This window comes from Argiope bruennichi, chromosome 5 (genome assembly GCF_947563725.1).
Source record: "Argiope bruennichi chromosome 5, qqArgBrue1.1, whole genome shotgun sequence".
Taxonomy (NCBI): Eukaryota; Metazoa; Arthropoda; class Arachnida; order Araneae; family Araneidae; genus Argiope; species Argiope bruennichi.
This window is the reverse complement of record NC_079155.1, coordinates 98,545,733-98,570,483: the sequence shown is the minus strand read 5'-3', so window position 1 is coordinate 98,570,483 and position 24,751 is coordinate 98,545,733. Positions and strand designations below refer to the sequence as shown.

General features: G+C 28.1%; 1 protein-coding gene across 1 annotated transcript in view; it reads right to left on the bottom strand.

Moving 5' to 3' along the window:
* Positions 1–14,515, bottom strand: part of LOC129969681 (uncharacterized) — a 190,133-nt gene extending 175,618 nt beyond the window's left edge. Inside the window, exon 1 of the mRNA XM_056084347.1 lies at positions 14,057–14,515. Coding sequence (XP_055940322.1) covers positions 14,057–14,186 — 130 coding nt within the window. The 5' untranslated portion in view covers positions 14,187–14,515. The remainder of the gene's footprint in view (positions 1–14,056) is intronic.
* Positions 14,516–24,751: the final 10,236 nt, after the last annotated feature.

The following is a 24,751-nucleotide window of genomic DNA, read 5'->3' as shown; positions in this document are numbered from 1 at the left end:
CTGGTGTCTGGTGATGGTTCTTACAAAGAAATGTTTTAAAAGCATCTTAAAGAATTAAAGTCTTTCGGTAAAACTATAAACGAAAAGCTATTACTTAAAGCACTCTACGACTACATATATAATGTAATTAAATCAGAAGCACATATATATATATTTAATTTAAATCAATTTCCTAACTTTATCTTAAATTAGTTCATGTTGTTTTATTCTAAAATTTCCCTTTTTTTTCCTTATGCAAATCCCATTTTTTTATATATAATTATTTCTAACACACGGTCTATAAATAGCTGATTCTGGACTTCCCACTCCAAGCAAAGGAATAAAAAATCCCTAAAAATCCCTAAATCCTCTTTTAAAGATACCTAAGATTAAATTTCCTAAATAGACACAAGTCAAACAAATCCTTATCAGAATTTCTTAGAGAGAACACCGAGTGAAAAACTTCTCATACTTTTGCTCTTGTGTCGCGATGTAACCAGACGTGTATCATTGCTTCTCCCGTGTACAAATTATGCCCTCCCGTGATGAAATAAATTTAACTTTATACAAAAAATATCATATTTTCACCAACACACTGTCAAAATTATTCAGTATATATATATATATATATATATAAAAAATACACGAAGAAAAAAAGGGATGTCCCATTTTGAAATTACCTGTAAAATGATATACAAAACCATAAAAATATTAAAAATACTTTGTTGTAAATGCTATTAAATCAAAAGCAGAACTATCAAAACAAAAAACAATCTATATATGCTAATTTGAAATGCAAAACCATTTTAAAAATAAAAATATTTAAGTATTTAGTACGGTTCAAACAATTTCCTTTGAAGTAAAATGAAAAAAAAGGACTCTGCTTAAGAATATATTAAATTAACTTGTTTAAAAGCAACAGAACTAAATAACAATGAAATAGTAAACTTTAGAACTTCAAAACACCACCAAAATTTATTTTCTATTCTCATATTAAATTACATATTTCTTGCGCTTGCGATAAAAACATTTAATATTTCACTTTTAATAAAGACATCCAATAATCAAATTCGAAAATTGTTTTCCATATTCTTATTCGTAAATTGATTTCAGTATCAAATTATATGCATTTTTATTTACAAAAATCAACTTGACTTTGCTCATGTTATATAAATATCGAAAACGCAATTTCAATTAAAGATAATACATTTGATACTCTTTTCAAAATTTTTTTAAGTTGTTGCTAAGCATTGAATTAAGATAATTATTTTTTGCTGTTGTTCAGTGTTTATCTTGTAATTTTATGTCTCGTATTGTCATAGTCAAAAATTCACCGTAATATTATGACCCATAAAATGTTAATTAAAATGATTGTTCTTATCGTGAACAAGTATAACTGCTTGTAAACAATAATAAGGAGGAAACTTTTGAATACAATTAAAAAATATATATAAATTTTTGATTACTCTGTGTTTATTCCTATTTGCACGCATAACATTGAAGAGGTCATTTGAAGATGTGTAGTATTTGCTGATGCATCCAACGTTGTAATTATTATAAAGTCTTAATGTAATTGATTATCCTGTAAGACCATATGTAATTATTTAGTCAGTTTTACATTATGTGTAATCCTTTTTAATGACGGAATTTACAGATTTTCTTAAAAATAAAACGGAAATTGTTAATAATTTTTTCTGTAAAATTTTTAAATTCAGCCATTTTTAACTTCTTTTCAAATCGGCGGAAGTGGTTTCTCAGAAAACTTCATAATCTACTTTCTAACGACATTATCATACCTTTCTTCAACACAAAATATTGAGGATTTTGCACGAGACAAGCAGACATAATTCTATTCTAAAAATGTGTTTCTCTGAATCTAGGAAGTCTAAAATGCAGGCATTAACCAAAATCTGATTACAATACTTTGTAAAATTTATATACTAGAAAGGGAAAGGAATTATTTTATTTTATGTCAGTGAAAATAAAAATAAGTATGTAGTTATCAAAATGTTAAAGTTATAAGCATATTTGAAATGAAAATTCGAAATACAAAATGGGCCGCGGTGGTCTGGTGGTAAGGTCTCGACTTGGAAACCGGAGGGTTTCAGATTAGAGACCCGATTCCACCGAAGAACCGTCGTGTAAGTGGGTCTGGTGCTCATTAAATCCGTCGGGGCCAAACCTTCTCCCTCTGGTGCGGTGGGGATGTTTGGATAGGGGAGTACCAGCTCAGGTGCCACCCCCGTCATCTGACTGTGGCTCAAAATTACGAGGTTTGTCCCAAAATAGTCTTAGTATTGCTTTAAAATCGGACGTTAATATAACTAAACTAAACTAAACTAAATCGAAATACAAAAATGAGTAGAAAGAATTCTTACTGAAAGGGATGAATTCTTATATAATGCTGAATCACCTCCACCATTTTTTTTTAGTGTTCTATAAATTTTTTTAACCCATTTTATTTTAACACGGCTCAGTAAAAACTTTTTTTTTAGTTTAGTATACAACTTAAAGGAAAAAATACTTACTCCTGAATGAATATCACACACGCAACGAAGAAACTGCAAAGTTGAAGTAAAATTTTCTATCGTAGAAAATAAAAGAATCCGGAAAATTATTCATCAAAAAATCGAATTTCGTGCTTACTGAACCTTCCAACAAATTTCATTACTGAGAAATCCTCGAAGTTTCTACGAAATCTTTGGTTTGGAGATTTAAAGATTGAAGAAAAAATATTTTTTCAAACAATGCATTCTCTAAAACAATTTAAATGCGATTTGCTGAAATGGTTTTTGTTCTAAACTGGTTGGAAGTTCAATAAGAACTGAATGTATAATTCATCGTTTATTATATTCCCCATAAAAATAACCCAAAATAATTCACATAGTTTTACGTTCATTTCGCGAAATTTTAATTAACTATCATTTAATGTTGATAGATTAAAATTCCCGAAAACTGAATTTTTAAAAAAATATCCTCTTATTTGGAAATAAATGATTAGAATGAAATAGTTTCAATTAATTTTAATTCCAGTAATAAATATGACAATAAAATTGTGCATCAAATGAATTCAAATCTTTTTTTTTGTTTCTTTTATTTACTTTGGAATTATTTTGTTGACATTTGAATTCTAAGAATAAAAATTATTCTTTTCGTTTCACATAAGATTCTTTGTTTCAATTAATTATAATTAAATCTATCTAGATTGATTTATAGTTCCTAAAAATAAATTTCGCAGCAAAAAAAAATTATTTATTTACAAGTAATCAGAATTAGTTGCTTTTATAATGGCAAGTTATAATGACAATAATTTCAGTAAAAGTTACAATGGCAATAATTCAGTAAAATAATCTCTCTGCAAATGATTTATATCAAACCCATTTTTTTCTGGTATTATTAATTTTTGTACTAATTAGTTCGATTGTATTTGCAAAAATAAGAGTTATTTTTGATATCCCACGTAAGTTCTCACATTTTTTAATTCATTATAATATTTATAACTGGGTCAGCTTATAATTCTTAAAACTGAATTTTTTAAAAAACATGAATACCATTAATACATTATATGAATCAGATATTGTACATCATTATTACATTATTATTCATTATTATTACAATATTTAATTCCATTGCAATAATAATGAAAACAAAAATATAAGGCAATAAAAAGGATTTCAAGTTAACTTTTAAAAATTTCGGATTTTTTTTTAAAATAAAATTGTTTAAACATTAAGAATATTAGATAAAATAATAGTCCACATTTTGTCAAAAAATTAAATTAGCAATGTAGTCACCTGAATCTATTAATCGCATTGTAAATATTTATTATACATTTTGATCATAAAAGAGCTCGGACTTTCTTCGGGCAACTAAATTCTTCACTAAGTCTTTACAAATATTTTGAATAGCAACACGAGAAAAATTGGGAGTTTAAATATTAAAAATTTAATTATGTTTCAAAACCTATTATCTTGTGATATTCTAAAGCAGCCTGTGTGGCGTATTTCATTAACTTGTCCTTTGAGTTAATCCTTTGAAAACTCGACATTCTTAAGTTATCACAAATCAAGTCGTCTTACTTCATTAAGAATTTAATTTTAAGTAAGATAGAAGTGAAGGGTGCTAACTAATTCCATTTTCCATAAATTTTCTTCATAACGGATGGCAAATCAATTAACTTTTTAACTAACGCCTTAATTACAAAGAAGTTCGAAAATAATCAGAAGCCAGCTGGTTTTCATCATTAAGAAAATGACTTCTATAAATAATGTAGTTTGGGTAATGTTCATTACTTTCTTAGCATAGCATATTCTAAGGCTTTAAATCACCTATATTCGAAAGCGTTTTTTTCGGCAGAAATTCATTAAAAATGTTGCGAAATTCGGAAATTATTCAAACTTTCATGAGGCTTCTTGGAGAAATTAATTCATTAAATGTGGTAAAAATGTAATATCTACATTTATAAGAACAGTTAAGACCAAAAGAGTGTTTTGATGATCATTAATTAAATATTTATGAAAAATTGCCCCCAAAAGAAAGTAATTAGAAATCATAAATGTTACTTAAATAAAAGAACGATATTGAAAGAGCATTTAAATTTAAATTGTATATAGAGTATGTTAAATGAATATTTGAATGGTTTTTAAATACTATTGAATAAAATATTAATATTGAATAAAATACTAATACTGAATTATATACTAACATTAAATTAAATACTAACATTAAAAAATTATCGATTTTTTTTTCTAGTTTATTGATAACAAAATAATTCGTAGTACTATATAATATTGAGTTGTTTGCATTATTTTTATTTAATAATATAGCTACTGTGAAAAAAATATGAATTCTTTATAACATATATATTTTATAATCATTTTAATGAAATCATTTATAATTTCCCAGTATTTTAATACATTTGAAATTGAATGTTGTTTGATGTTTTATGCATTAAATGAAATAAAAATATCTTTGTTTGTTAACACATAATTGATATTACATACATTACTCATAACAATAAATCGATTTTCCATCATAAATTTATTTTTAAAGTTAAATATGTTACCCACGGTCTCTCTATTATGAGACCAGTGTTATGACCATTAGGCCATGGAGACTCGACTGTCTCTTTTCAATGCGGCAATATAAATATGGCTTAGATTTTTTACACCTACTAAGAACTTAAATTTTAATAAATCCATTAGATTTTTCTAGAAAATCATAAAACCAATTAATAGTCACATGATAATCATGGACTGTGCAGTGCCTATTTAATTTTTGAATCTGTATCTCATATTTGATGCTTGGATTAATACGTCAGAACGTAAAACAATATGTTATATAATCAGTAATTAAATGGTATGTGAAGTACTTATTACGTTATTATCTAATTCACGTGAACTCATTTCATTTTCAATTTAAAATTAGTAATAAACATTTCAAAGATTTTTGTGAGAATTAACTTGATCAACATATATATATATATACATAATATTAAAATCTCATATGGTCCCACGACAAACACAATTCATCATGTTAAAAAATATCTAAATATCTGTTTTATTACACTGCATGACATCGAATTCTCCATTCTCCTGTAGAATTTAAAAATGGTTCCAATATTGGAATCCATTTCACTTTCTTCAGTCCTTGGAAATTTGCTCCGCGCATTTGACTCGCTTCAAAAATATGCTTAGAATTTATTTGTGTCTCGGTAACAAATATGGCGTCTTGCAATAAACAAACCCAATACATGCTTGGAACAAAAAAAGGAGCAAACTCAATGAAGTAAAAAAAAGTATGATTAATTGTAAAATGAGATGAATAATTTTATACAAAAAGTGCTTGAGATACAAAAAATATTGTCGAATTATTATATAAAAGATCATTAAACGATCTAAAGAATAATAAAATTCATTTCCGTAAACGTTGAATTTCTGATTTTCGTGAAAATATGCCATGTCTGAGCATATCACAATTAAACTCGTTAAAAAAAATCCAAGTTATTTAAAGAAGATAAAGTTAATAACCAGTTTTATTATAGAACTAAGAATATTCATTAAAGATTTAAATTAATTCGGTTGAATATTAAAAAGGTTTTAACGAGAAAAATTCAACTCGAAATTGTGACATCTATAAAAATTAAATTTCTCCGTTTCTGTGATTTTTTTGCCATTAAGTTTTACTCTGTATGAATAAATTAAATCAAAGTATTAAACTTTATATTAATTTAAAAAAGAACCTACATTCTGTTTCAATAAATCTTAGGAAGCATATTTTATCCTTTTTATAATATTCAATAAAATAAAGCTTATAAAGATGCTTTAATAATAATTTTTTAGATACAAATTTTGGAATTAATTACTTTCTATTATTTAATTATCACTAAAGGAAAAAATTTACTATCCTCAAACGGATATTTTTTTATTACTTAATGATTGTTTATAATAAAGTTATACTATATAATTTTATGCATATAAATTTAATACAATATTTGGCTTGGGCTTTTCGTTTGCCCTTTATTAATATTAATATCTCAACACAAATTGTGTTGAAGAAATTGTATTGTCAATTACAATTTCTGTATTCTCAACAGAAATTGTATTTTGAGCACTGAGGGATACTAAATGTCGGATAAATAACACAATTCAAAGAATTCAACGAGCGCCGAAGTATTAAAAGCAATGTTACCCTAAAAATTCCATCTCGAATATATTGGATTTCGATTGAAAATTTATTTTATTTGAGCTTTAATTTAAAAAATTAATGTATTAGTTTTATTTTAATATTAAAAGCTGTCGATTCCATAATATTTGCAACGTTGTGTAAAAAATATTGTAAATTATCAATAAACATTGCGAAAACCATATTGTAAATTCGATCTACATTTAAACTGATCGGCATTTTGATGCTAATCTTGTAATTTTTGAGTTCATCAATTAAGCTTATTTTATTTAGATTTGACGAGCTTTATATTAAATAATCCCCATGTTTGTACATGTCCTGGTTTTGACGCTCAGCTCCGGCTTTAATAAATAGTTTTTAGTAAAATGTTCTAGATCGTCCTTTTTTTTAATTTAAAGTAAAGCAGATAAATATTGATTTTAACACTAAACTAGATAGTATTAAAAGCAAAATCTTCATCAACACTTTTATCACATTCAGAACTCTCAAAATTATTCTGTTAAAGAAAATTGTCAGCATATAGGATGCACAACTTCTGTTCGATAAAGAATTTATCGTAAATGTTTACTAATATTAATATCAATATTCATAAATGTAAAAAAGCTTAAAGAATATTATAAGAAAAAATTATAGATTTCTAATTTTTCTTAAATTTTTAAAAGCATTTATTTTTATATCTTATATCCATAATTTATTTCATTAACATAATTTTTGTTCAGAGCGAAAAGGGCTAATACTTTTGCTTTAAATTATATTTTTGACACGAAATTTCAATAAATAAATAAATAGACTTTTCAAAATAAGACGTAGATGAACATGCTATAAGAACTCCTTAAAAGACATTTTGCCACGGTAATTTGTCGTTTTTATTCTAGATCTTATCTATCAAATGGTTAAGATGCCGTATAACTCACCTAACGCCGGGGTTCGCATTTCAAGGTGAGGTGCAAGGGGGTAGGTAAGTAATTATAAAACAAATATAAAGTAATAAATATCATTAAAGAAATAGCCATACATAATGTGTGAAAATGATTCAATTTCCCCGCATTCTAATCTGTGTTTGTTATTGGAAATATTGGTATCATCGGGAACTAAACAGTATAATAAAGAGAAACTATATTTCACAACAGAGGGAACTATATTGTACAATATTAGCATTCAATGTTGTCAAAGATATATTTTATATTGTTTAAATATTGTAAGATATTTTATTGGGTTTCTTTGTTTGAAATATTTATATCATCGGGAACTACACAGTATAATACGGATAAATTATATTTCGCAACAGATATTGTACAATATTAACATTCGATATTATCAAAAATATATTGTATATTGTTTCAATATTGTAATACACTTTATTAGTTTTTTATTGGAAATATTTATATCATCGGGGATTGCACAGTATGATTCAGAGAAGTTATGTTTTACAACATAAGGAATTAAATTGTACAATATTGCCATTCGATATTATCAAAAATATGTTTTATACGGTTTCAATATTGTAATACACTATTGTACTATATTTGTTTTCCGATTCTTCAATATTATGAAAAATAGTGCTCTTCTTGGAATCTATACAAAGAAATATAGTGAACAATATAGAAAAAATAGAAAATAGCGAAATATATAGAGGAAAAAAAACAAATTTAATTTCAAATCTAATTTTTAATTACAAATAATTAATAGAAATTATTAGGTACACAAAATTTCAGCGCAAAAATCCTAAATATATATTACAGAAAATTATTTTATTAATCAGTTATACTAACACGATTGAAAATTAGTTGTATTGATTAGACACAACAATTGTTATTGATTAGTCTAGATAAAAGAAGTTAACAGAATTTACAAAATATGTAAAGCAGAAAAGCATTTGTCTTCATTTCATTTCTTTAAGACGCACGCACGAACTACTTTGAAACAGTGCATCCTTTCTCCTTCGAAGGAAAGGAGACGTCTAGCTTTGAGAAGATAATTTAATCCATTACAGTTGTTCGTGAGCACGTTATGGCATATCTGTGTCAGAGCAATGATGATACGTTTGCCAAGTCCCCGGAAATTGTTCGGTGTCGGACGCGGAGTTAAATAGATGACCACAACATGCTCACGCACGGCTGAAGCTAAATAGAGTTTCCTCTGTGTGCCCACTGCATGGTTTATGATGGCTGCATTAAACATCTCTCCTGAAGTGCTCCAAAAATCACAGAATGCATCTTTGAGGAATGAAAACAGCGTAGAGGCTTAGATAGCATTAAGATTACATAGGATGATACATTAGATAAGATAAATCCAACAAGTGGTTCATTTAAACAGTTATTAGGTTAAATGCTATCTAAAAACAATTTAAAAATATATTTGGGCTAATGGTTCTGAAAATGTATAAATGGTTCTGATAACATATTTCGATATGTAAATATGTTATCTAACAAAATATAATGACATCTCTTAATCTAATTTCAATCCTAATTAATTTCCTGATTTTTATTTTAATTTAGCCCATATTAACTTCATTTCAAAATGGTCTCGTACTTCCTGATATAATTACCTTTTTTTATTTAATTAATTCTACATGCGTTCTATAAAACTGTTGGTTTCAGCATTTTCCCACGTTCCTAGTAAAGGGATAAAAACCCTTTATATTTGCAGCATTCTTTCAAAGATATCTATGATTTCCTTTCCTAAATTGACTAGTGTCGAAGAAATCCTTATCAAAATATCATAGTAAAATCACTGAAGGGAAAAAATTTGGTCTCTTCTGCTTTTGTGTCGCAATGTAGACTGATGTAATTCTTGCCACTATTTTGTTCATAAATTACGCCTCCCGAATTGAAATAAATGGAAGTTTTAAAATTTTAAAAGTTTTTTCTAGTTGGCCACGCAACTGCTAAAACATGTTATATGAAATGAAGCTTCTTCTTTGGTTAAATGAAATTGTTAAAAAAGTATTGCACTACAAAAGAAGGAGATCAGTTTTCATTTAGTTAGGCATTTAATTAATTCATAACAGTTTCCATTAATAATCTTTTCTTGATATTAATCTATTTCGGTATGAAACTTTAATATACTTTAAGAAAAAATATGTGATAAGCAATATACAATTTATGCCAAACAAAATATGCATTTGAACACTACACTTTCAGCTGTACACAACCATTCTGTTCAACAGCTTTGCATTTCAGTACTGTTATCCAACGCGCTCTCTTTGCAGTACAAAGAGTTATATAAATGGAATTTGGTACGCAAATTTAGAAGTTACAGGATATATCTGTATCAAATGTTGAACCAAATCTGTCAAGATATGGACCGTCCGTCTTTCTGCTTATCCTATGCATACATACGTGATAATTCAAAAATGCAACGATTTGATAAATGAAATACGGTACACAAATTTAGCATTTAATATGAAGATTTTTTAAAATTTCGAACCAAACTCATGAACGGATCTGTCACTGTCTGTCGTCCTTCAGATCATCATTGTCAGAAACGCAATAACTCAAATGCTACAATAATGAAATTTGGTATGTGGTCCCGGTATTACAATTGCAATTCTATGGCAAATTTCAATTTCAATCGATCTAAAAAATGAATTAAAAATAAACACTCGGTATTTATTTATAATGCTACATAGCACAAAATGTGTAGTACCCTGAAAATAAAAATCTGAAAACACGTTTCATTCATGATCAAGATCCATAATTTAATACGGGAGTAGTGGAGAATAACAATCTTAATAACTAGTTTTCCAGAAGTTTAAGGGGGGAGGGCACCTGCTGGTTTTATTACGAAAAGATAAATAAGAACTATTTAGAAAACACCCGATCATTCACAGTATTGAGTAGCGCAGCACTAAGAGATACGAGACTTACGCAGATAATCGGAAGACTGACTGTAAAAGGGTGGAAACCAACACAACTAAGGATTTGAAAGACTTTTATTTACAGTAGGGGATCTATGGATACTATTATAATTAAATAAGCTATAGATCTCGCTATTATAACCCTTTTTTTACGGGCACGTGCTGAGTTGCAGCAAGTATAACAAAAGTTTATGTGAATTGGTAAAAATTAATATTTATATAGACAACACCTATAGTGATTAGCAATATTTTATATTTTACTCTATTCAGTTGAAATTTTACATTTCTATGATATATTACATCAAATATATATATCCAATAAGTGCTTTTCCAAAAACTTCTCAAAAAGCAAAAATAAATTAGCTACATTATAATGAGAAAAATTCAGAAACCTTTCATTTATTGAGGAAATAACTTAAATAATACAAATCTAGTATTAAAAAATATGTAAAATACAATTTTCTATAATTCCATGCATAAAATCTAGCATTTTAAAAAGATTCCATTACGTAATATTTTAATTTTTTCTATAAATTAACAAGCATTGTACAAATGATTTCATAGCTGCTTCTTATTAATTAACCAAAAATAAACGAAATGTACAAGTATTATATAACAGAACAGAACAAAACAAATATAGAATAATAGTAGATATAATGACATAGCAGTTAGCTGAAATCCATCATTTACCTTCATGCTTTGAGCTCTTTAACTCAGGATAATTATATGTCTCACTAAGGAATTTAATGCAGCGCTAAATTGCAGACAACATCATGTACTCACATGTAATTTGGAGAAAAATGCATCAAATGCAAAATTGGACTTGGGTGTTTATTACCTGTGTGTGATAATTCATAGGTAATGTTTGAAAGAAATTTTTAAAAAGTACTCCGGACTTTTCTATTGAAAGCAGTTTTATTTACATTGTAAAGAAGAAAAAATCCTTTGACCTTTGAACTACGGTCTTGCCAAATTCTTCTTAAAAGGATGTACATTCATTTACACTGTACAGAATAAAATTCATTTGACCTTTGAACTATCGTCAAGCTAAGTACTTATAAAAAATATCTGTAAATTTTCGATATAGAGAAAAATGTATTTTTTAAAGTTGCAATTATCATCAAAAAATCATTTAACTCAATTTTACAAAGCCAGAAATGATATTCCTGTAAAAAAAATATAAAATGTGAGGCAATTTTAATGCATTCTTACTACAAGGTTTCGATATAGTATAAATTAACAACGTTCTTATTCTCATATAGCAGTAATTTATTAATCCCTCTGACTTCACTGCATAACGTACATTCATTTTGCTCAGCATTTCTTGGATATAATAATGACCAAATTAATTGTATTGCAGGAGAATTAAACGAAACTCTCAAAAATATCAAACAACAGTGGTAAGGATAGAAGTCTCAACTTATTTAGTTTTGCATTCATTTTGGCCATTTCACTCTTTTAGCCAATAGATTAAAGATATAAAGTTCGACATTATTTATACATTCTAGTGATTTACTGCATTGTCTCATTTAGGTATTAACCAAATTTCAGTAATTAAATTGGAATAACAATAGTTTTATATGGGAACTCGATAACGGATACTCCTTAATCTTCCACTAATTAACACTGCAGAAATCTTAATCCAGTCTTAGCAGAACAACATAATTTTGACATAATGTATCTTAAAGTCTTAACTAAACTCCTTTAATAGTGAGCAGTCTCAAATGTGCTGTCTTAAGCTCAACTTCGTTAAGCTGAGTCTAGAAAACAGCATTAGGGCCTTCTCAGAAGACATAAATCCCTTCCTTATAAATACTGCTTTTATTGCATTAATGCAATTTGAAATATATAAAGTACTTGTATTTGTAAAAGCTGTTGGTTATACACAATCAGACTTTACTTGCCGTTGGATTTCAGATAATTTCTCTGTGATTATTATAATGACTACAATAAAGAATAAAATAGGTAACAAAACATCACATTTGTCGGATTTATGAAAAAAATTGAGCAGTTATTTCTGCAATCAGCAATAATTTTTACTGACAGTACGGCAAATATACCGAGTATAGCATTAAAAGCAATCAACTAGGATACATAGTATCGTAATGTATTTTAAAATTACAAATTTGCACTGAAGTTTAAAAGTCATTTATATAAATTTAATGAAATAAAATTTAAAATGAAAGTTTTTTTTTTTTTTATTACGTGAGAAATATTGTCCAGGGGAGATATATATCAATGTGATATAATCGCTTGATTTCAAATTTTTTACTGAAAACTGAATACTTATTTTTAAAACTTTTCTAACATTAAATAAATTTGGCCTTGCAGCTCTCTTAAATAAATGCTTATGTAAAAATAAAGAAATATTTAGATAAATTTAACCTTTACTTCTCGGAATTTACGATCATAAATCTTGAGTCGCGTAGCAAGAACTTATGATGAAGCAAAACTTTTATATAAAAAAGAATACACAAAGGTACCAAACTAACAGAGAGTAATGTTTCTAAACACCACTCAATTAATACTTCTCGAAAATTACACTTTATCAAAAAAATTCCCTTTAATACATAATAATATCTAAACAAAAAAGACCACTTGTATTCTAAAATTCAACAATATATTTGGCATGATTAAATTGTGATTAAAATTTGTAAATAAAATTAATTCCAAAATATGATTACTGCATTTATATAAATAAATCTATATAATCTACAAAAAAATATATCTAACTTCAATATTTAAACTACTATTTGGAAAGATTAAATATTGGCGTACGTGTATTTCCTTTTTCAGTTCTTTCTGATATATTTCCCCCTGAAATTCATTTAACCTTTATTCTTTCTAATTTATGGCGTGTAGTTTTTCTTTTTATCAGTTTTGTACTTTTCACAATTCAGCATCAGTATTTTTTGACATAGTATATGGAAATGGTCGCAAAATATATATCACGAACTCACATTTTTTGCAGCATAATTAATTTCATTTAAAATGCTTAGTTAATTCCAGTTTAAATGCCAGGTATTAGTGAGTTATAAATAATACTTTCAATAAATCCAGCATAAATAAATACGATTAATTGTTCACCCATATGGTAAAGAATAAAACGCTACTTTTAGAAAGCACATTTTTAAGTATTATTTCTACTTAATTAGTTTATATCAATTAATACTTAGCTTATTGCACATAATGGTTTTTATGTTCAAAAATATAATAAAGAATTTTATTATTTATTTAAATAATATTTCAAATTAAAAATTTCAGCGATATATAATTTGTTATTTTTTATTAATAAAATTTTTTGGCATAAATTTAAAAAATAAAAACAAAAAAAGAAATTTTTTATTTATTTTATATTTTTCTAATTTTTCTACAAATTAGCATTTTGCAACTCCTTAATTATCTATAAAATTAGTAAATTCCTTTTTTTAATTATTATTATTTCACCAATTATTTTTTTAAAAAAGTAATAATAAAAATTCGAATATACATTCGATTCAAATCATTTTCTGAAAGATGAAAAGTGAAACTTACCATGCATCCTTCCACGGCCTCTAACTCCGAAACCAACATGCAACATCCCGAAGAAAAGAATCAGTGTTTTCATTCTGTTTAAACAAAACATCTTCCACAAAAACTTCGACGAAACTGTTTCGGTTTTCATTTTATTCTTTGATCTCTTAAACACTCTTTTCAGTAAGAAAAAAAATCTTCACTCTCTGAAGAATTTCAACGAAGAGCTAGCATCTGTTCCTCGACTAACACCTCACAGTTTGCACCAATTAGTCAATTGCACATTTTGTTCACACCAAGTGCAACTTGGTGAAATCTAAAAGCAAAACCTTGAACCGGTGTTGAAATTTCTGATTTACGAAAAAGGGAAAGCTTTCGTAATTTTCCTTAAGTGGAAAAAGTTGTAAAACTTTTCCACTGGTTCATCCAGAGATGTGCAGCTTTTTCCGTTGGAGAACTTTGGTGGACTGGCTTCAGGACTCCCCGATCTGTAGCTTTTACAGGGCAGCAGCGCAAAGCAATCACGTTTCTACTTGGTAATTGTTTCCTTTAGACTTTTAGCGCCATCTGTAGGGGAGTTTGTTACTCACACCGATCGATATGGTAAAATGTGTTTTAATTTTCTGCACATTATTGTTAAAATTCGGAAATGATATTTTAGCTATTGTTAACAGTTCGAAGGAAATTGTAAGTATATAATAGAGCTTACTGAGCGTCTATTTACACCATCTTCTAAATATTTCTTTTGATTTAATACGCTAAAATGAATGTGAAAGAACCTCCGTATAAGTGACATTTAAATTTCGCTTTAACCTATTTGTTTCAGGAAATGTATATATACTTTTCAATTATTTAGTATTGTTTTGCAAAAGGCCTTATTATGCGAGTATGCTTATGTTTGAATAGTATTTGAAAACCTTTTGGGAATTTAATAAATAAAAATTGAAACACTAAAATGCAGAGAAAGTAAAAGGGTAAGCGCTACCGTACCATTTAATTTCAAACACGTTCTAGGGCCTATAATGTTTTCAGCGGCTTTTCTAAAACAGTGTATCTATAATTTTTAAAAATGAGATTTCAATTTTATTGATTTCAATTATTTTTTATTTTCTTCGTTGTTAAAAATTTGTCAATTTTAATTAATTTATCAGTAAATTTTCGATTATAAAAAGGGGTGAAAGAGTGCTGTTTATGCATTTAATTTTATTATAAACAAGCACTGTTTTATGTTTTTACGAATGAAAAGTTTAGCGAAACTAATTATATTTCTTTACACAAAGTTTTATGAATGTTTTTTTTTTATAGATGAAGAACGATTGAATTATGCATACATATATTAGAACAATTTGAAAAGTAAGCGTTAATTATTAAATTGCATAAACAATAATTATTTCAATAAATAAAATATTAAATATTTCTATCTCTCTTTATGTTTTACTTACCGTACTGTCAAACATTATATGTAATTTAATTTCTTCTAACAAATCTTTTTCAATGACAGCTACAAAGATTATAAAAACAAACTCTGAAAAATTAAAATTTTTAATGAATTTTCAGCAAACTTGAAACGATGCAATTACTATGTAGGGGAGTGATAATTATTTTTTTAACCAAGTTGTCGAAATTCGAAGAAGGAAAAAAAACCATCGCTTGAGGATGGCCGCGGCTACACTCTACTTTCGACCGATACCATAATTGCATCCACCTTTATAATGGTTTTCACTCGATTTCTCTTCAGACAAATACAAGCATGAAAGCATAATGAATTATAATACACTGAGTGCATTACAGATAAAACTTTCAATTGCTAAAAAAACTGTGGGTTTTTCTTTTAAATTTATCAAACTGATTTTTTTTATGTCAGGAAAATTCTAAATAATAGAGAAAATTCCTATATTAAAACATTATCAATATTCTTGATTTCCAAATAATAATGATGAGCTAATTGGTATTAGACACATTATGAAATATTCACCACCAATAAAGATAACGTGAATTATCTCCCCAAAATTTTCCGGCATACTATTTAATAAATGCTTTATACTCCCCCCCCCACACATAAAATAACCACCCAGATCCTGGCTAAAACCGCAAATGATGCCTTGTATAACAGAAGCGAATAATACGGAATATAGGCATTTTCGTGAATTTAGCATGTTTACTGAATCTATCGTAAGTTCTCAAATTTTTATTTTTTTATTAATTATTATTATTATTATTATTGACTAAGATAAATCTCTGGCATATAGTTAATACCAAGCACCAGTAAATAAAACAGGTCTTTTGGATACTTTCTTCTCGTCTAACTGAAAAAAAAAAGCTGATATAGATCTTCAATTGTGGTTTTAAGGTCACTTACCAAATTTCATTCATGTAAGTCTTGATGCATACTAAAGTACAAACCGGTAAATGGCCAACTTTTTGATAGATTTGTTTCAAAATTTCACGGAAATCTACATTTTAAATGCTGTCCCTATTACCAAATTCTGTTTCGTTTTGTAGTTATTTAATTTACTTGTGCCCAGATAAATAATGTCCTTTGAATGGTCTTCATTCAAAACATAGAAGAAATCTATAAATATGATGTGAAGTCTATTTTCCGAATTTCATCCATCTAACACATAGCGTTTTAAAATTATCATATTTACAGACAGACAAGTATCCAGACATATTTCCAAAAATATTTTTTTCGAATTCATGCAAGGTCTGAAACGTAGATATTCACCAAATCTGAATTTCGAATTTTTTGACATTTACAATACTTTCTCTTTATTACAGCTTCAAAAGCTTTTTATAATTTTTTATTTGTTTATTTATTAGTTCTTAAAGCAAATTTGCATGAATTAGTAGATGTTTATTTATGAAAGATTTTTATAATTTAAAAAAAATTACTAAATCTGAATATTGGCTGATTTACGGGGAATATTGTTTAGTTTTTATTTAACATCTTATGTATAACTTGAAATTTATAATCCCCAAAATAAAAAGCATTAAATTGCTATTAGCATTAAAGCCGTAAAATAATAGCTTTATATCTGTTGTATAGATAAACATTCCTAATGGAGTCAAATCTCATGATATCATTGAAACCGATAATCTATCTCGAAATTCTATCTTATTTTCTGCTGTACAATTATTTTATTTTCTGACACCTCATGTAAACCATGCAGATAATTAGTATAATCATTCTTCCTTTCCAAAAGTAAAAGAAGATTAGATATTTGACAATACAACGTCAACAGATTGAATTTCATTACAATATATTTTTACAGATTTCTCCGGGTTCGCCTGAAGTAGGTATATGGTGTGAAAACACAATCCTCTGGCCTCAGTAGTAAACAACAACGACGTTTATTAACACAAATAACACGAGTACATAGAGACGACAGTTATGTACAGCCAAGACGAACACAGGACAGCACACTACAGCAAACATTAGCCCACATGTCTTAATCAACCACAGCACACAAAGCGACCAGAATTCCGCAGGAGAGGGGATCTGCGGAGCATAGCTCTACGGTCTCTCCAGACGGCTGAAACACTCATCTGTCTCTTCGCTTTAGTTTTATCCAACTGAAGACTCACTACTACAAGACGGGCTACTCCACACACAACGTGATGCGGCTTCCACAATGGACAACAGGACTTGGCACACAGCTTGGTTCAGCACTAGCTTGAGTTCCATACAACGCTGCCACTCCGTCGTTGCTTCGCTATCCTCTCGAAGGCTCTTTACTTGTCTGACTCCGACTATGACATTGAAACTGGAGACTGCCGACCTTTTATAGCTTCCGGGGGGTAGACTGAGAATCTTCTAGACCAATCAGGTGTATCCTGGTTCCTAATGGTGGGATTGTTAAAATTCTCGAAATTTCCAGCATTATCTATTTTGTCGCCAATTTTTGGCCAACTGTAGCCAAGTCGCCAAATGTTCGCCAAGCTTTGGGACACCGAGCAGCATCCAATACAGATGATTGTAAATCAGTCTTTCTGGTGATAGAACTAACCGTGCTCGGAAGCAACTTTACAGGCTTGTAACAATATTATTATGAAAACGTTGCAAACTATGCTAAAAAAAATTCGAAAATTATCAAGATTCATTGTAAAATTTACGTAAATAAAATAATATCGTTAAAAAATCTTTTTGAATTTTAAAATATTTTTTTAAAATTTGATAAACGGCCTCTAAATCGAGATTCCCATTTTATAAAGTTTAAATAAGTCAAACGGCAAATAGATCGCCAAAAGACATCTATAGATCGCCAAAAGACATCTATAGATCGCCAAAAGACAGCCTGATATTCTCTTTGGTTAAAAGTGGAGATAAACGGTGTAAAGTGTATTTGCAACGTTTTAATTACGGATGGATGTTTGCTAGTAATAATATATTTGCTAGTTATATGTGTCTACTTGAGGCAGAGTGAGATCTTTCTCAGCGCTTTTAGAGACAAAATTTGCTATTCCATGTCCAAAAGCGTACAGAGCTAAGGGGAAAAGTCAGTTTCAGACTTGTTTAGCAGTGTTCATTAAGAGTAAATTCAATCCGAAAGCGGAAACTGCGATCTTCAGTTTGTGTGGTTTCGTTCATTTCTAAATGGAAATGAGGGATTTAGTACTGTATTCTTCTATGCAATGATGTCAACGGGAAAATTAACTGAAATTTCAAATTAAAATTCCTGTTACCCCTAGCATCTAAATTCTGCATTTAGTGGCAACAGAAGACTGGATATGGCCACGTTTTATAATGTGTGTGTGTGTGTGTGTGTGTGTGTGTGTGTGTGTGTGTGTGTGTGTGTGTGTGTGTGTGTGTGTGTGTGTGTGTGTGTGTGTGTGTGTGTGTGTGTGTGTGTGTGTGTGTGTGTGTGTGTTAAGAGAGAGAGAATAGAATTCGTATTTAAATGAAATAAATATGAAAAAGTCCAATAATTATTACGCAAATCATAGATATTTTCCATTTCATATATGTATATAATGGCATATCGTAGGACATAATAGCATATCGTTTTGGTAATCGCATTATATATCTAATTTCAAATAATATTTTATTTTTATTCATCTATGATTTTATACGTATTCAGGCTCGAAGTTCATCGTTTAATGTCATCAAATCTTTTACAATGATTCATCAGCTCTGTGAAACAAATACTCCTACAGATAACGAAGTCAATCAACGGATATTAGCTTAAGTCATTCTGTCCAATTTACATTGTAAGATGCTAGCCTTAATTTTTGATCGTGTACACATTTAATTTAAATTGTCTTATTTTATGATTATTTTTCCGAAATGACGCTTTTTTAGCTTGGCCAGGCTCCAAGTGATCAGGTGCCACATGAACTCAGACGGGAAAGTACTTTCGTAAATGAAATTACACTAGATTCTGCATATTTGACGAAACAATTTTGAAATCCATCAAACTTTGAAATTTCTGACCAAATGGTAATTGTTTTGCTGTTTGGGCCAAGGAAACACACAGACACCATGGTTTTTAAATTTTATTTTGAACGGGCACAGACGTCATTCACGGGCATGTAAATCAAAAATCTAAAATACCAATTGTTTAAATAAATCCGTTTCAAATATGTTTAACCCGTCTTGGTAATGATCAAGTCCCTGGCTATTGAGCCAGTTCTCGGCACCTTTTTGAACATCGCCGTCTGATATGAATCTTGTTTCAAATAAGTGTTTCTCTTCAATGCCGAAAAAGGAAATAGTCACTGGGAGCCAAATCGGGGCTGTATGGGGTGGTGGTTCTAGACGACCCGCCTCAAAGTTTCCATCAATCTTTCTGCCCGCTTCAAAAGAATAACAACATTTCGCCACCTGTTGTCTACTCATTGCTTCGCCCCCGTACACTTCAGCGGGAGCAAATTGGTCCTGTGTCAAATTGGTATTTGTCTGTGAATGTCTGATGTGGACACATTCTTAGCCCATATAAATCGTATCACGGCTCGCACCTCTGTGCGAGACCACTTCTCTAAACGTATTTCCATTACTATCGCTGTTTCAGATCTCAGTACTAACACTATCTGCTCGAACGAACGGTCTAAGACACCCAGGGTCATCTGTCTCCACTCTGAGTAACAATATTCCTATCTACAATTTCTACTTTTCAAATGCTGGTTCTAAACTCTTTTTTTTGATCACCCCTCATATGTATTCATCGCCTATCCAATTTTTATAGAAACCACCGACTCTCAATCGAAATGATATAAAATCTACATATGGCAATAATTGAGTTGTAATATATGTCTGAACATCGTTTTGGTTTGTTGTCCGTAATTATTTCCAGAAATATTGCATGCTAATAAAAGAAATATTTGAGAATCGAGCAGTAGAATAATTACAGAAGATTATTAGATATGAAAATTGATGTGGTACCAATTACTATGATATTTAGGACTTAATTACGATGCCATTGACTACGATATTGGAGCTATTGATTACGATATCGTTGATATTCCATCCCTATTAAAAAAAGTTTCTCCACGAAAGTTTCAAAACATTTTTACGATATTTTCATGATAATCTACGGCATGTAGAATATCGAACGATATCGTGAAAATTTCACGATATTTTGTGCTAAAAGGGTAATGTTACCAAGCCTATTAAATCAACTAAAAATACCTCCTTAAAAATGTTCAGCAGATGGTCAATTTTAAAAAATCAAGATAACCCATTAAATTTTTTCTTTAATTATATATTCCTTAAAATGCCACAAAAAACCTTGTTTTTCATAATTAAAGTTTTGAAATGATCTTTCTAAATTGCTTTAATTTACTCTTATAATGATCATCTATTCTCCTTTTTCGTGTACATTTTTTTCAGCTTACGTCATTAATTTGCTTCTAGGCATGTACTTATAGCATTTTGACATTTCAGTTATATCATTTTAATTGTTGAAGGAAATTAGATATTTTTGGAGCCCTCTTTCTTAATTTGCTTGTTCGTTCACTGTCTTAAATTATTTAGGTAATATACTGGTATCACAAAATTTCATACAGTTGGATTTCAATATTTAAAGGACGTTTAACCAGTTAATTTAACCATTAATAATATTAAACAAAATTATTACAATGATTTTTCAAAATAAATTAATAATTTTATTAATCAATTTTTAATTGATTAGCCAAAAATAGTTCTTATGTCAAGGAATCTCATGGACTAATCAATAAACAAGAAGTAATTAGTGGAATTATTCCTGAAAAAGTCCTCCATTGCTTTTAAAAAAATTATGAAAAAAAAATCAGATCTTAATCAAAAAAATCAGAAAAAAAATCAGAAATCAGATCAGATCTTTCACAAAGTAAATGAAACTTGAAAATTGGAACATTTCAGTAAATGAACTGAGAAAAAACAGCAGAAATTTCACTAGTATTTTCAAACATTCTTTTTAAAAGAAGCAGACTAAAATGATTACTTTAATGGCTAGAAACAACAAAATCTTCTTTTCCTAAAGAATTTCAATTATGTGTTGAATTTTTTTCTCGCTTTATTTTTAAATAACGAACTCAAATTATCAATTTCCAATGAATTGCTGAAAATGAGAGTAATAATTTTAAAAAATTGCAAAAACCAATAATAATCAACTGTACGTCTGAAAAAAATTTCTGATGTGCACTTATGGCTTTTGCTTATTATTTTTAACATGAAGCCTTGTTTCCTTATGATTAATAATGAAGTAATCGAAGGAGTCCAATCATCAGGAAAAAAAATGTTACCAAAACATTTAATTATATAAATGTTAGAGTTGGATGAAAAAAGTCTATTTGATTAGAGACCAACAAATGTATGAATTTAACTAACGACAGGAATTCATTAAAATAATTCAATAGAATTCATTAAAAAACGGTATAAACTCATGCGAGAAACTAATATTTGAGTTCCAGTTGATGAATACCAAGTTATGTCATTTACTTAATGGTTTGCTAGAAACATTAATAATGAACTGTTTTGCTTGTGCAACTAATCTTGACAAGAAATAGTTTCTCTTTTTTCCTCTTTTAATGGCTTTTTCTTAAATGTTTGAATTTTTCTTTTCCAGCATTTTATTGCATGCCATTGGATAAAATATTTACTTAATATCATATTTCATTTTTTTAATAATTTCATTTTTAATTACAATAATGAAATGTGGGCTTTAGTGATTTTTTTTAAATAAGTAATTATACTTTTGGTTTGAAAAAACTTTAATATTGTGATGGTAGCGAATTTAACTTACTCAGAATTTTTTGTGGTAACTTTAAACTTTTTAAAAAGATTTCCTGTTAGATTCCATTTATTTTGTTTACATATTTTGTAAAGGCTGTATGATTTTTTTTTAGAATTGTTGTTCAGACGTTGTTTAAAATGTTACATTTTGTAATGAAAATTATTTCCATTTCTTGATATTATTTTGTATACTAATGGCAAGAAATAGTAGCTAAATTTAGAAATTTGGATAGCTACTTCGCAACTAATATCTAAAATTGTTCAGGAATAATTTATGGCTATAAATTTCTTATATTCCTACATTAATATAAAAATATTGTTTTTAGTACCATCTGGAATTATTAAGACAAAACTTCTTTAGAAGATATTTTTATTTTCTTTCTAGCATATATCTTCAATATATTCAGAGACTCATTTTCTTTAAAAACATGCAAACAGTGCATTAATATCATTAAAAAACATAACATTACTTGAAATATAGAAAGAAGTATAAAAATGAGAATAAAAAGAATTATAATAACATGAATTTCTATATTATTCTATTTGAAAGAAAACTATGTATAGATTAATAAATAATGAAATACATTTTCTCATAAAATGTAACAATTTTAAAAATTGTCATAAAATGAATCTGTGCATATTTGTTAATAACTGCCTATGACATATTCATGAAATGTGTAATTTAAACGTCGAGTAAAATTTTAAATGCCTTTACATTAATAACTATTATTAATGCCTTGTATTATTTGCTTATCAAACATAATGCAACACATTTTGAAATGTTTTTCTTGCTTTTATCTACCATTATGTTACTTGTAATTGCAAATATCTACCTTTTATTCGAATTTTTAAGAAATAGAAATATCTACTTCTGGAAATAAGTTTGTATGGGACTTTTAATAAGAAAATATGTATTTGGCATTTCTATACATAATCCGTACATTATAAATGATGTATATTTTGTATTAGTAATTTTTCTGATTTTTTTTACATGAATTGTTCCAGTAAATAATCAGAATTTTATTTTTCTCATGAACTTATCTCTCTTTTTTAAATAACCTGGTAAACATTCCTTTAATTTCAATTAATTTTTGTTTCATGATCGTAATCACTGTTTTTACAGTTAATATGAAGGAATTAATCATTGGATAATTTGTAGCAATAACAAAATGGGCCTTCCGTTAATTTGAAAAAGAGGAATGAATTTTTTCCTGTTTCTCTGTTGGAATTCTTTTTTAAATATAATATTTTGATATTAGTATTTTGTAATTTAAAGTAATTTTGTAATTAAACCATATGCAGCGAGTATATGGTTTTGTTATATTTCAAACACTATTTTTTTATAGTTATATAGGATTTTCTTTGAAAAATAGCTTTTATAATAAATAATTTAATGCAGTTGGAATATTACAGTATTTCATGATAATTTTATTAAATATAATTTCAGTTTTAAACATTTATTACTTATTAAATATCCATATATACAAGACAAATGAGAATAGTGCTTATCTCAAATACACAGCTTCATTTTGGTTGTTTATCTTATATAAATAATCAACCTTTAGGTAATATTCTTGAAAACGAGTGAAAAATAATAATTCTGTAAATGCAGGAAGAAAAATTTAATCACTGAAAAAGTCATACAGTTTATCAGTTAATGTATATATATTCACATCACAATAAAATTAAAGATATATTAACTATAATTTATTTAAAACTATTATTCTTAAAATATTATAAATAATGAATAAAAAATATAAAATTTCTAAAGTGAAACTTATAATAAATTACACTGCAGTAAAATTAAAGCTCAAACTATTAAAAACAAAACTCTGTTTCATCATTAAAAAAAGCTCATTATTGCCTTAAATTTCAGTACAATTTTACAATACTTAAATATTTTATTTTAATGAGAATAAATAATACAATTATTTAAATTAAATTGAATTTATTTAGATTAACATATCCTAACTCACAAAGACAACACTGGGATGGATATCGTAATCCTGTAAAATTTACGAATAAAATCGTATACAAAACTAAAGTGAAACGATCCTTAGTATTTGAACACAAAATGTTTGAAAAAAAGTTGAGAATATTTTAAGGAACAATTATTTTAATTGTTAAGGTACAACGAACTTAAGTGATGATGATGATGATGTCGTGTCCGCGTTACCACAAAAAGAGGGTGCAGTAGCTTCTGAGGGTAAAGACCCCTGAGCACACAAGGGCAGAAGTCTGATTTCTAGCTCATATGAAGATGAAACTCACACATTCGCTTGCACAACCCCTTTTTACAGGGGGGCACATTCACACACCTCACAGATAGAACACAGATGAAGAACAATCATGCCCAAACCAGGATTCGAACCCGGGCCGCCCAAATCACGGGGAAGTTGCGCTAAACGAACTTAAGTCTCGTTGATAATAACAGTTACTCTGTATATGATTAGCTTGATACTCAAGATATTTGTTACCTGTTATCCTACATACTTTCCTGTTATATA